Source organism: Mandrillus leucophaeus, unplaced genomic scaffold (assembly GCF_000951045.1).
Source record: "Mandrillus leucophaeus isolate KB7577 unplaced genomic scaffold, Mleu.le_1.0 Scaffold855, whole genome shotgun sequence".
Taxonomy (NCBI): Eukaryota; Metazoa; Chordata; class Mammalia; order Primates; family Cercopithecidae; genus Mandrillus; species Mandrillus leucophaeus.
Window position 1 is genome coordinate 95,013 of NW_012109308.1, and position 14,415 is coordinate 109,427.

General features: G+C 40.3%; 1 protein-coding gene across 1 annotated transcript in view; it reads right to left on the minus strand.

The window, feature by feature from the left end:
• Positions 1-4,340: 4,340 nt before the first annotated feature.
• The window catches only part of GABRP (gamma-aminobutyric acid (GABA) A receptor, pi), a 28,211-nt gene continuing 18,136 nt past the window's right edge, over positions 4,341-14,415 (minus strand). Inside the window, exons 8-11 of the mRNA XM_011968653.1 lie at positions 12,584-12,721; positions 9,673-9,825; positions 8,648-8,835; positions 4,341-6,444 (exon numbers count right to left, since the gene is read on the minus strand). Of these exons, the coding sequence (XP_011824043.1) occupies positions 6,142-6,444; positions 8,648-8,835; positions 9,673-9,825; positions 12,584-12,721 (782 nt within the window). The 3' untranslated portion in view covers positions 4,341-6,141. The remainder of the gene's footprint in view (positions 6,445-8,647; positions 8,836-9,672; positions 9,826-12,583; positions 12,722-14,415) is intronic.

Here is a 14,415-nt window from a genome sequence, read left to right on the forward strand (position 1 = left end):
CTACCTGTGAGGCTTCATTCAAGCCAGCCGCCCCCTCCTACCCGTTACAGAAAGCAGGCTCTTTGGTTGCAGGTAGTCTAACTTTTTGCATTCCTGTGAAGGTTTTTCATTGATTTATATAAACTCAAACTAACTTTAACTAAGGTTAAATTTCAGTATCTCAAAAACTGGGAGTTGCAACAAAGACCTGCTGTATCCCTGTATACCTGCATCACTTTTCAGCCACAAATTTATCATTGGATGCTTTTTTGTCATGTTATGGTCACGTCAGAAATAGATGTTGTACTAGTTTGTTTTTGCTTTGCTATAAAGAACTACCTGAGACTGGGTAATTTATAAAGAAAAGAGGTTTAACTGGCTCACGGTTCCACAGGCTATACAGGAAGCATGGCTGGGGAGGCCTCAGGAAACTTTCAGTCATGGCAGAAGGTGAAGGGGAAGCAGGCTCGTCTTACATGGCTGGAGCAGAAGGAAGAGAGAAAAGGGGGAGGTGCTACACAATTTTAAACAACCAGGTCTCGTGAGAACTCATCATCATGAGACTAGCAAGGGGGAAGTCCTCCCCCATGATCCAATCACCTCCCACCAGGCCCGTCTTCCAACATTGGAGATTGCAATTTGACATGAGATTTGGGTGGAGACACAAATCCAAACCATATCAGATGTCCTGTTCTTTCTTGGGACTAACAGGAGATTTAATGAAACAGAGGGAAAAATTTGCTTTCTGTCTGATCTATGTATTATTCATATTAAATAGTTTTATCCTGTTGGACTTTTCCATGTGGCAGACACACTATTATTTCACCCTCCTGAAAATATAGTTTTCATGAAGTTGTTGTCTTTTCCACTAAGGCCTGTGGCATCTGTCTTCCCATCTGGCTTCACATCTGGAGAGCTTGGAAAAATATAGGTCTTGAGTCCGTAAGTTTGAGTTGAGACTCTGGGGTCGGTTGTCTATGAAGCTCCACCAGTGACTCTTGTGATCAGATGGATTCAGGAACGACTGCTTCAAAGCCTGTGTGTCCAGAGTCCCCACGACCACTGGCTGGGTTTGATGATTCACTAGGAGGATTCACAGGACTATGCATATAGTTGTACTCATGGCTATAATGTATTACAGCAAAAAGATACACAACATTGCCTAGCTCTACAACTCTTTAACCCTTGGCTTTCATCTTCACTGAGAGAGGAATAGCTAGCTGGCTTGTAAATGCAGATGTTCTCAAAGATTACAGAGACATTGGACCATCAGAGAGCTATTTACTCACTTTTCATGTTCTATTCTCTTTTCTAGTTTTCAAATAGGATTGCATTTTATCTAATGTCTGGGAAGGCACAGTTATAAGAAATGATATTGGATGGTTAAGTTTCATATCATAGCCAAGTCACTGAAAGCTATGAATCACGTGATTCCACTTCAGATTCCCCCAAAAGAAATCATAATTTTGAAGTTCAACCTTGTGGGCCACCAGGAATATTCTTAGGCATTCGTTTTATGTTAGCAATACTTTGACACTTTAATTTTCTGCAGCCAGAGGCATCTTCCTGCATCTACAACTTTCCAAGATTACCTGGTAAAATACAGCCATCTGCTTTCAGGCAGGTGGATGGCAAAATCAAAGGGAGAGATGATTCTTTATTCTCATGGGAAATTTCCAGATGGAGAATCTGAGCATTTCATTATTCAACCTGCACATTTTCTTCCTTCTAAACAATTAGGCTTTCTCTAAGGTGCGTTTATGCCTACTTACTTTTATTCAGTTCACTTATTCAGGTGAATAATGCAACAGCATGTCCCTTTCACAAAATTTCTCTTGAACCTGATAATGACAGTCCTTTCCAAGGTACAAAAGCTTCTTCTTGTTGGACTTGTTTTCTATTATTTAAGTCATTTCTGTCATTCTTCTCTCTTTCCCCATTTCTGTACATCCCTAGAAGTATGGGCCAAAATTGAACTCAGCGTTTTTCAACCCAAATATACTACAGTCTGATATTATATTTAAATTATTTACAAAACTGTTGAAAATTATATGTAATTTAATATATATTTAATATTAAAAATAGAGTAAACATGTTTTCAATTTTTTTCTTTTAAAAGTATCACACATAACTTACATTGATCATGTATTAGGGTGTAGTTCCTTGTCTGTTAAGAGACAATTTTTAAAATGTGTACGTTTTAAAAAGCAAGGAACTTTGGCAGTAAATAAACTGATAAAAATTCACAATGGGCCAGCAGCTGAGAAGAACTGCTCTCTATGTGTAAGAGTAAGGCACAACATTGAAGAAAGACCATATCTTTTTTTTTTTCTTTGTTTTTGAGATGGAGTCTCACTCTGTCACCAGGCTGGAGTGGAGTGGCGCCATCTCGGCTCACTGCCATCCTGGGTTCAAGCAATTCTCCTGCCTCAGCCTCCCGAGTAGCTGGGACTACAGGCATGTGCCACCACGCCCGGCTAATTTTTTTGTATTTTTGGTAGAGACGGGGTTTCACCGTGTTATCCAGAATGGTCTTGATCTCCTGACCTCATGATCCACCCACCTTGGCCTCCCGAAGTGCTGGGATTACAGGCATGAGCCGCTGCACTTGACCGAAGACCATATCTTGATCTCGAACTCCCACTAACTGCAGATCTCTATGCTTGTCACTACATTTGCCTGATGTATTAGTTCATTTTCACACTTCTATAAAGATATTACCTGAGACTGGGTAATTTATAAACAAAAAAGGCTTAATTGACTCACAGTTCTGCATGGCTGGGGAGGCTTCAGAAAACTTACAATCATGGTGGAAGGCAAAGGGGAAGCAAGGCACGTCTTACATGACAGCAGGAGAGAGCGAGAGCAAAGAAGTGAAAACTCACTATCATGAGAACAGCATGGGAGAAACCACCCCATGATCCAATCACCTCCCACCAGGTCCCTCCCTCAACATGTGGGGATTACAATTCGAGATGAAATTTGGGAGGGAACACGGAACCAAACCATATCACCTGGCACTGAAAGCCATCCTATACTTTTCTTTGATGGGGACTCCTTTGCATTGCCTGCTCATTTCCAGCTTGAGGTCTACTGTAATCTCCAGCCCTTTTCCGCTATGCTCATTTCTCCCTTTTTTTTCTCTTTTCTTTTCTTTTTTCTTTTCTTTTCTTTCTTTTCTTTTCTTTTCCCTTCCTTCCTCCCTTCCTTCCTTCCCTCCTTCCTTCCTTCCTTCCTTCCTTCCTTCCTTCCTTCCTTCCTTCCTTCCTTTCTCTCTCTCTCTTTCTCTCTTTCTTTCCGTCTCTCTTTCTTTCTTTCTTCCTAGATGGAGCCTCACTCTGTCGCCTAGGCTGGAGTGCAGGGGTATGATCTCAGCTCACTGCAACCTCTACCTCTTGGGTTCAAGCAATTCTCTTGCCTTAGCCTCCCAAGTAGCTGTGATTACAGGCACCTGCCACCACGCCCAGCTAATTTTTTCTATTTTCAGTAGAGACGGGTTTCACTGTGTTGCCTAGGCTGGTCTCGAACTCCTGACCTCAAGTGATTCATCCGCCTCAGCCTCCCAAAGTACTGGGATTACAGGTGTGAGCCACAATGCCCCACCGTCATTTCTCCCTTTCATTTGAAATGAACCATCTGCCATTTAGTTGCTATTGAGTGTCTTCCTATATTTGTATGATTTCTTATATTGAGACTATTGCTAGTCTCAGTAGCAGGTTACCTAATAATTATATTTCTATGACTTAGAATATTCCCAGCCCTAGCTAGTTTCATATCCTTTGGAAATTTGGTGAGATTGTTCTTGATATTTTCACGCAAGAAGTAAACATTTTGAACAACACGATCAGTGGGACTGCTCTGGGTAGGGGATACGAGGGACAGATTTAGAATATTATAAGTTTTTACTGAGAACTCTAATGTAGTAGCTACACTTTAGTGCAGAGTGACACAAAATCTAAGAATTGATGTTCCCGCCACAAAGTGTATTCTCAAATTATAAAAACATCATTCAACAACAAAAAAGAGAATTTCAAGTGATAAAGAATGCTTAGAAGAAAATCTGTGACATTTTTCGAGAATTGGCTTTCTCACTATCACTAGGCTCAATTGTTTAACTGCAAGGCAAGTGTTGTGGTGCCGTGATGTCAAAGAAAACATTGGCTGTGTCACCAGCATTTACTATTTGCTTGGCAGAAGATATTAATGACAGGGTTAGTATGTGTGTCGTGAACATATATGTGTACTGTCTGGGGTTGGGGGGACATGAGGATAGAAGAATGTGAGCCCACTGACTTTGCACTGTGACACATACCTTCTCCAAATTGGATCTTATAACAATCATTCTATAGATGACCACTTGATTTGGTAGGTAGCTAATATGGTATATTTATTTCACAGTTTCACATCTTTATCATTGTTTTCATATAATGCTTAAATGGGGTTTCAGAACAGATATTTCCTTTTAAACTTGTTTTAAAAAAAATCACAAATATGATTGGCTCATACAACCACATTTCACCTCTTTTCACCAGCACCCCCACTCATTCCCATTAGAAACATTTTGTTAAAAAATCAGGTGATCAAACTCACAGAAACTGAATCGTGAGAAGTATAATGGGAAAAAGAATGAGAACCTGCGGCTATAGGGAGTTACAGAAGAGAAATCATCGTTTAGAGCCATGGTTTATTTCTGACAGGAAAGGTAAAGCCATGCATTTATTAGAACAGGAAGCTAAGAAATTAAAGATGGCGAGATTGTCTAAAATAACTGAGGCTGAACTGGAAGCCTTCACCCTGGCACTCTCAAAAAATCACTTTTGGTACTGTTGGCTGAGCCTGGCCAAGGAATGTGCATCTCTGGCTGGATTTGGAGAGGACAGCTCACCTGCAACCTGAACACAGGTTCTGTAACATATCTCACTGTTACTCAGAAAGTTCAGTACTCAGGGCCAGCATGCTCCTGCTCATGCAGGATAAGCCACTCAGAGTAGACCAGCTGGAAGGATCCGGGATCCGAGCAAAGTCAAGTTTACTTAAGCTAAGCCACTTGTTCCTGGGTCATGCAGTTTGTTTTCTAATAAGCATCATTCCTGATCATTAGAGCAAAGGGATGAATGCTCCTCTTGGAATGATATAGGGGATCTGCCCCCGGGAAAGTGTTGCTCAGTGTTAGAGTAACAGCAATGACAGAATGACAGCGACTCTCCGAGTCAACCCAGCACTTTTAGTACCCCATCAGTACATGAATAAAGGCAGCTAGGAAATGGACTCAATTCTACAAGCCTTCATGGCAACAGCCCATATTAAGACTTCTAGAACAAGTTAAAAAAAAAAATCTTCCATTTCCATCCATGTGTGGGAAAGGGGCTTTAGTATTGTTTAGGGTGGATGTTGTTTAGGATGGATGTGTGTATAATAATAAAATGATAAGATATGTGTAGTGGGGGAATAAAGCCTCACAGTCCTTCCAGTGTGGGGAATCCGTTGTACCTTAGAACCGAGGAATTCATTTAGATTATTGATCTACTCACTTTTTCTTCACTTAAGTTTGAATTTTCAGTGATAGGACTTACTGGAATTTGGGGATAATTCTGTTGTGGTATTAAGTAATATTCATTATTTAAAAACTCATCTTGGTATTGAGTTAGTGCACTGACTTCCAATGAATTGACATAAGCCCATATTTCATTTTAACCAGAAACAAAAACTAGAAAATGTTACTCCCTAAATAGGCAGCAATGTATTTTATAAGCACTGCAGAGCTTTAGTAAAACATGTATGATTACTTTAGAAACAACTTCTGACACTTGAGGGTTACCCAATAGTCTCCTTCCCATTCTTTATACGAGGTAAATGCAAACCAGGGAGCCACCGAGTAAACAGCCCTGAGTACATTTGTAATCTTGGGCTCCATGGGGATGTCCTTAATTAAGATGAAAGAGGAATGGACTGATATTTCTATTACAAGATCCTGTAATGCTAGGACTTCTACACAGCTTAGAATAATGGTTGGGGGTTCATTCTTTGAGCAGAAAGGCTCAAATATTATTTTAGTCACTTGTAGCACCATTGGATGTGGGTGCACACTTGACCTAAAATACCATTTACATCATTATCTTGTCCTGTTGAAGACCTATGGCATGCAAGAAATTTAACATCGACTCAAAAATACATGTAGTATGCCCAGTAAAATACATTGGCTAGCATAAAAATCAAAGGAAACAGTAGTTTGGAATAGCGATCAACATTACTGGGGTTTTGAATTGTGAAATAATCAACAATCCTGCCCATCTTTTCGCGGAAGACAAACTTGAACTTGTCGCTGGTTTTCATTGTCAAGTCACTGTAGTCAACATTGTCACTGGAAATTTCAATGCTGGCAAAGCTGATCTTCCGTTTAAAGCTGGAGATGGAGCTGTTGATGATGTTAGTAATACTGACTTCTTCCACTTCCTTTGTTGTCCCCTAGTTCATAGACAATGCAGTTAGCTTAAAAGACTTGACTTAGCAAAATAAATAAGTAGGTAATGAGCTAATAAAAATTTAGAGGCCCAAGGATTGAATAATTAGGCTTAATAGAGAGTGGCATTGAGTGCTTCAGAAACTGGCCAATAAGCCAGGCTTGGAGTCCTGTTACCCTGTTTGGAGATACCTATTTATAAGTCACCAGCACATATAACAGGAGGAGTAACCACGGCCCACTGTAGATATCCTGAGCAGTGTGCCAGATGCAAAATACTCAAGCTTTGAAGTTAGTGGACGTGGGTTCAAATTCCATTCGGCCTTTCACTATTGTGAAACTTTAGTCACCTCAATCCCTCTAAGACTCGATTTCCTCACCTGCCAAATGGTGATTGGTATTGCCATCTTGAGACTGATGGGAAGATTAAATGGTAATAAATGGAAAGCATCTGGTAGGTGTTTGATGACTTCAATTCTGCTCCAGGGGGAAGGGAGTAACTGATTATGAGAGATAATAGAAATCAGCTGTGTCTTAAAGGCTTTGCCACAAAAGCAGAAAGAGTGATGCTCCCTGCCATTGCAAGGAGTTGTCATTCTCCAACATGGCTGGGGTCAACTCCCAGGAATGTGGGAGTGCAGTGAAGGCAGAGAGAGTGTGCTTTGGATCCTTGGCCAGGCCACTTGCTAGGTGTGGGGTCTTATGGGAGTTACCATGTCACTGTATAGGACAATGAAATGAGTACCATTATTATCACAATTTTACTCTTGAGAAATTTGCCACATCAATGAGTGGTAGATTTCTCAAGAGTAAAATTGGGATAACAATGCTGCTCATTTCATTGTGTTGTTGGATGAACTAAAGGAGATGTTGATGGATGTTTAGGACACAGCGATCACTCCATAGTGCAGTGATTATCACATACACAGCAAAATAAGGGCTTTCTGGTGTCTTCAGAGGAGGCTGTCAGTATTTCACCAATCCCCATTTTGCCAATCTAGCAAATCCAGATTTTTTTTGGGGGGGGGCGGTAATTCAACTTCCTTCTTTCCTCATAAGGAAGCCTAAGAGAACAAAATAAATGAAAGCCATGTTCCTCTTTGGCTGGCACACATGGTCATTGGCCTTTGGTGCTTGGATGACATGATTGTGAAACATTACTCACTGTAGCCAAACACAAGGGAAAAAGCAACTGGACCTTTGGGTCATTTTGATTCCTCATTCTTCACGATTAGACCCTTTGTGGTCCTAGCACTTTGCTAAAGGTGGGCACCTCTTCTGAACTGGATCCCTATCATTTTCTTGCTTCTTAGTATGAACTTTAGTATGCCATTATCTATCAAATTTGGCTTCCAAATAACACTAGGGGTCCATGGGCCTGTAAAGAGTGATAGTTAAGAGTATAGTCCAATGCTCACTGTAAGTGAGAATAGCCAATAAGTGCCAGGCTTTGGAACCAAGTAGGTTTAGGTTGGAATCCCAGCTCTACCTCTTAGTATCTATATCCCCTGCAGTAAGTCTCTTTCCCTTCTTGTTATCAGATTTCATAAATTTTAAAAGGGAGATAACCTCATTGGGTTGTTATGAGCATTTACAATAATATAATATTTGCAAAAGGCTTGTTACTGTGTCTGGCACATGTAAATGCTTGATAAATAATGACTATTATTATTATTTAGAGAGCTGGACTACAGTGTTCCACTGCTAAACCAAATAATGACAGTTTTTCTCAATTAGCAGAAAAATATGCTAACCAAGAAATTTGTCACCATCTAATATTTCCATACATTTTTAGTAAAGCATTACTTGTATAATTTAAGAATACAATAATACAACCAAAGAATTACATTTTAAGTAAATATATATTAATCTGAAGCTTGCAAGCAGCTGATCATGCTTTGTTTCATATTGGATTCTTCGTGGATGCTTGCTCCTGAGGTTGTGATTTTATGCTGCATACAGATAACATATTTTCTTCTGGAAAATTAAACATATTAATATCTCATTGTATTTGGTGAAAAGAATGGTCTTTTTCAAGGAGCACCATGACTTCCAGCTGCTCCCACCTGAACAAGGATAAGACTCTCTGGAGCACAGGAATCACTGGGGGTGGGGTGGGGTGGGGATAGGAGCCAGGTCCAGCCCATGTCTACAGACCAGCACTTGGCACCAGTGATGGATCGTACACAGGGCCCTCAAGACTCTTACCCTATCTTTGGCTGCCATCTGCTGTAAGGAACTGTAGTGAGCAACTGCGTATTCCAGCAAGGCCCCAAACACGAAGCTAAAGCAGATCCCCAGGTACACATCGATGGCCTTTATGAAGCAGTTGGTGTTGGGAAGAGAAGTGCGGGACCCGATCATCAGTGTGGTCATTGATAACACAGTCGTCACTCCTGGGAAAACAGACAGGGGACGTTCCTACAAAGTGACTGGTTAGCCCTCCACCATAGCCTGGTAGAGTGTCCCCGTTTGAGAATTGGCAGGGTGAGGACAAGACCCAGAAATGGAATGCATCTCATTTTGAAAAGTCTGTGACCTTCTAGAACAGGGTTGATTTGTCCATTTTGTACAGATATGAGTGATGTGTTTTTTTAAGTGTTTCACGTTCTGTCTTCTCCTGGGAGGGGGTGATCAGTATGCAAAAGAACTGACAATAGACCATCTAAGCACAATGATCGCTTACTTGTCACTGTAAAACTTAAGTTTAAAAATGCACCACTCCTGGCACGGCATGGTGGCTCACACCTGTAATCCCAGCACTTTGGGAGGCCAAGGTGGGCAGATCACTTGAGGTCAGGAGTTCAGGACCAGCCTGGACAGCATGGTGAAACCCCATCTCTACTAAAAATACAAAAATAAGTCAGGCATGATGGCACATGCCTATATTCTCAGCTACCTGGGATTCTAAGGCAGGAGAGTCACTTGAGCCTGGAAGGCTGAGGTTGCAGTGAGCCGAGATCACGCCACTCCACTCCAACCTGGGCGACAAGAGTGAAATTCCGTCTCCAAAAAAAAAAAAAAAAACCAACCAACCATCCAAACAACACCAACAACAAACCCACACTCCTAAAGTAGTCTCTTTCTGTCTCTCTCTTTCTCTGTAAAAGAATCTCCCAAGAAAACAACTGTTGGAACTGCCTTAGGAATATTAATGAAGACAATGGTAAAAGGAAAAAAAAGCAAGTACCTGACAAGCCAGTTCTTAGAAGTCTCCTGTGAGAGCTGCTTACCAATGCAGGTTCTTGCAGGGACTGAATCGAGGGAGATCCAAAATGAAACCCAGGACAACACCACCAGGAAAGTGGAAGGAACGTAGGTTTCCAAAATGAAATACAGAACATTCCTCCGAAGCTCAAATTGTAAGATCAATCTAGTGTAATTTCCTGAAAGGGTAAACAACGGATAGGAAATTGTGTCTGTTCATGTAGCAAGTGGTTTCTTTATGGGATGCTTAACTTAACTATATGTACATTAAGCCCTCTGTCATTGATCAAAATCTGGTTCTGTATGAACTGTCATTATGATTTCCGCAGGAGACATTGCTGTTGCATTGAATGGGATTTACAGGGGCACTGCTCTGCCTCATGTCCATCTTGGGCTTTTCTGTATCACAGTATTCCTACAGCAGTGCAATCAATACTGGTTTTCTTGACGTCTGCCTCACTAGACAGTGAGTCCCTTGGGGGCAAACACTGAATCTTTCAGTTCTGCACTCACAAAGTAGTTGTTCAATAAATACCCATTTAATGAAGATTACCTGTGACCATCTGTTTCTCAAGGAATACTATGGAATAGACCTAATGGACCTACTAAATTTAAGTGAATTTTTGATGATTTCAGAGGCACCCCAGGTTTTATACTACTTCAGGGCCATCCTTAGGAAACAGTGTATTCTAGATGTGGGAAAGGCATGTGTTAGAGAGCTATCATTAACAAAATTCTGTGTGGCAAATAGGCTACTGTAGCACAAAACATGTGTCCATGGGTTGGAGTCCCAAGCTCTGCTCCTGCTGTGCTTCTATTATGGGGAGGTGAGCAGTAGCAGCCAGCACTGGTGTGGATGGATGAATGAAGAAGTTATTCTCTGGGAACAGGAAAAGTCTGGCTTAGATTGGTATTGGGGAAAAGCAGGATAGTGAATGGGAGCTGCTCCAACCCCCTGTTACCCCCAAATTAAAGCCTGAAATTAGAAATTATACCATTAAATAACTAAACAACAGACATATGCCTGGATAATTATAGTATAGAATAAAAATACGTACTTTTAGAACTTGATGAGACCCTAGAGATTACTTATTATTTTACTTTATTGATGGCTAAATTGAGACACAGGGAGTTTTAGTGATTTGAAAAGGACCTGGAGTTGATGTTAGAAGAAAGAATAAAAACCGGGTCTTTCACCTGTTGGTCCAGGGATGTTTTATCAGTCTACACTGCCTGCTTTATTTCTTTGATTTTGAAAGTCAATATTTTAAAAACAAACAAGCAAACCTTAGAATCAATATTTGACTAAATAACGACCCTCTTTTGTACCTGAAGGGGGTATTATGTGCTACATGAGATTACATAATTTTGAAAACTGAAGCCATTTTTAATATGAACACAATTTGGGAATCCAGATTTGGTTGACAGCATAGCCCTAATTTACAAAGTTGTCTTTAAAAATAAAGTGTATTTATTTGCCCATTACAAAAATAATACATGATAATTACTTAAAATTTGGAAAATAAGGCCAGGCATGGTGGCTCATGCCTGTAATCCCAGCACTTTGGGAGGCCAAGGCAGGTGGGTTGCTGGAGCTCAGGAGTTCGAGACCAGCCTGGGAACATGATGAAACCTCGTCTCTACAAAAAATACAAAAAATTACCCAGGTGTGATGGCACACACCTGTAGTCCCAGCTACCAGGGAGACTGAGGTGGGAAGATCACTTGAGCCCAGGAGGTGAAGGTTGCAGTGAGCTGAGATTGCGCCACTGCACTCCAGCCTAGGTGACACTAGAGTGAAACACTGTCTCAAGAAAATAAAATAAAAAAAAATAAGTAAATAAATAAAAGAAGAAAGAAAAGAAAAATTTGGAAAATAAGAAAAATAGGGGGAAAAAATCACCTTTTCTTCCATTCCAGTCTTTTCTCTATACATAGCCTTTAATTTCTAATTTTCATGTAGCCATGATCTTGGTGTGACATATATTTTTAATGTCATCTAGGTTCAACTAAAATACACAGAATACACAGTAGGCTGGGCCCAGCGGCTCATGCCTGTAATCCCAGCACTTTGGGAGGCCAAGGCAGGCGGATCACTTGAGGTCAGGAGTTCGAGACCAGCCTGGCCAACATGGCAAAACCACCTCTCTACCAAAAATACAAAAATTAGCCTTTCATGCTGAAGCATGCCTGAAATCCCAGCTACTCAGGAGGCTGAGGCACAAGAATCACTTGAGCCTGGGAGGCGAAGGTTGCAGTGAGCTGAGATCGTGCCACTGCACTCCAGCCTGGGTGACAGACTTTGTCTCAAATTCTCAAAAAAATAAAATAAAATAAAATAAAATATGCAGTAATTTTTTAGGGTACAAATATGGATAAGAATAAGCATTCTTAATATTATCATAAGGAAGTGAGAGGAAAATACCTGCTGCTTACATATAACATCACATCTTTCAAAACATGTCTTTGTAAAATCACCAAAGACCAAGAAATGCATTTCTGGTAAATGAAATGAGTAAGTAATACTTCCTGCCACGTTTGCAATAATTAGGGTTTTCGTGCTCTTGTTGAGCATTGCTGCTGTCTTCATCTTTGAGCTGTATTCTTATTTTCATTCTTCAGTGTTAAAGAACCAGTGTTCCAGTTAGAAATATGAATAAATTTTATGCATGAGGGAGGCATGGAATTTGAGCAATCATTAGCAAATATCTGGAGGTACATGGTGCAAGGCTTCAGAGCTGGTCCAGAGGTCTGTTCCTCAGTGGACCATTTTAATACTGGGTGTGGAGGAAGTGGAATTGCTCAGCCCAAACCCTACTGTCCCTCTCCACTGCATCCCAAAGAGGTAAAGTGAGCAGATGTTATTTCTGACTTAGAGAGCAACCTTACACCTCAGTTCACTTATTTTTATTTCATACAGTTTGTCACATGAGTTACCTGTCTCCTGCTGCGATCTGGTGACTAAGGTGAAATACCGCTCTATGGTGTACTGAGCAAGCCGCAGGTGTTCCAGCCCACGCACAGAGTCATTCCCTCTCAGCCAGGTGAACTCCACGTCATTTCCATCGTAGCCCCCTGGCAAATGAAATGGAGCCCTGGTCAGTGCAAGCGTGTTACAGATTGAACTGGTCTGAAAACTGCTGTGATACGGAGACAGCATGAGTTCCTTCTTCATGGTGATAAGCCCAAGGACAATCCCATGCAGAACTTGGCATGATTTCCCAAGTGCAGTTGCAATGTCTGCTCTGAATGAAGTGACCTGCTAGGACAATTTGCCGTCAATTGAGAGCTTGTCCTGTGTTAGGTATTGCGTAGACCTGCTGGATGATAAGTCATTAGAAGTGGCCTCCCTCATTATTTAAATTACATTTATTAAGCACATATCTGTGAACACACAAAGATACTGCCTTTCAAGATTGTATAATAGCTCTGATGATATTTTCAGGGACTTAAGAACTGATCTCTTCATATTTCCATATTGGCATACATACAAAAGCAAAAACAAAAAACTTGCTTTATTAAAGCATGTAAAAATGCATGTTAGATAAGTCTCAAAGCAGTTTAATTAATATAGTTGACAATAGTAACAATAGTTACCTTTTGAACATTTATAAGTACTTTATACATTATGTCACTAATGTTCTTGTAAACTTGCAAAGTAGCCATTTCTATATTTCTTCAATTCTAAGATGGATATTTCTTTACATTTTCTGAAATTGAACTGCATCTTGTAGTTGATTCATATCTATATAATATATATATTAGTGTATATATGTATTTTTATATATAGTAGAGCTTATTTTTTTTCCTGAAATGTTATTATTCAATAAATGCTGTTCCATGGAACTGAGTCACTATAATGATTTTCCCACATTATTCTTGAAAACTCAGATTCAGAGGGGTTGCATAACTTTCTCAGGATAATAAGGCAAGCAAGAAAGAGTTACCTTAGGAAAGTTCAATCCCAAAGTCTATGAGTGATGATGATAATAATACTTATGATTTAATAAGCGATTGCATTTCCAAGTGCTTTACAACATTATCATCTCACTTAACCCTCAATATAGCTCTTTGAGAAGATATATGAACAGTTCATAAGCCAACAAAAAGATACTCAACATCACTAGTCGTTAGGGAAATGCAAATCAAAACCACAATAATACGCCTCATACCCATTAGAATGGCTGTAATAAGAAAGACAGACAATAACAAAGGCCAGCACATGGAGAAGCTGGAACATTAGCTAGTGGGAATGTGAAATGGTACAACCACTTTGGAAAACACTAATGCGGTAACAATTTCTTAAAAACTTAAATATAAATTTACCATTTGACCCAGCATTCCACTCCTAGGTGTCTGTCCAAGATAAATGAAATCAGGTCCACACAAAGACTCACACAACAGTTTTCATAGCAGCACTACTCATAATAGCCAAAGGGTGGAAACCAAATGTCCATCAACTGATGAATCAATAAATAAAGTGTGATATATATCTCTCACATGAATATATATATATGTATATATGCATACAAAAGAATGCTACTCAGTAATAAAAAGGAATAAAGTACTGATGCATGCCATAACATGTGTGAACCTCAGAAACATGCTAAGTGAAAGAAACCAGATGCAAAAGACCACATAGGGCTGGGCGTGGTGGCTCATGCCTGTAATCCCAGCACTGTGGGAGGCCGAGGCGGGTGGATCACCTGAGGTCAGGAGTTTGAGACCAGCCTGGCCAACATGGTGAAACCCTGTCTCTACTAAAAATA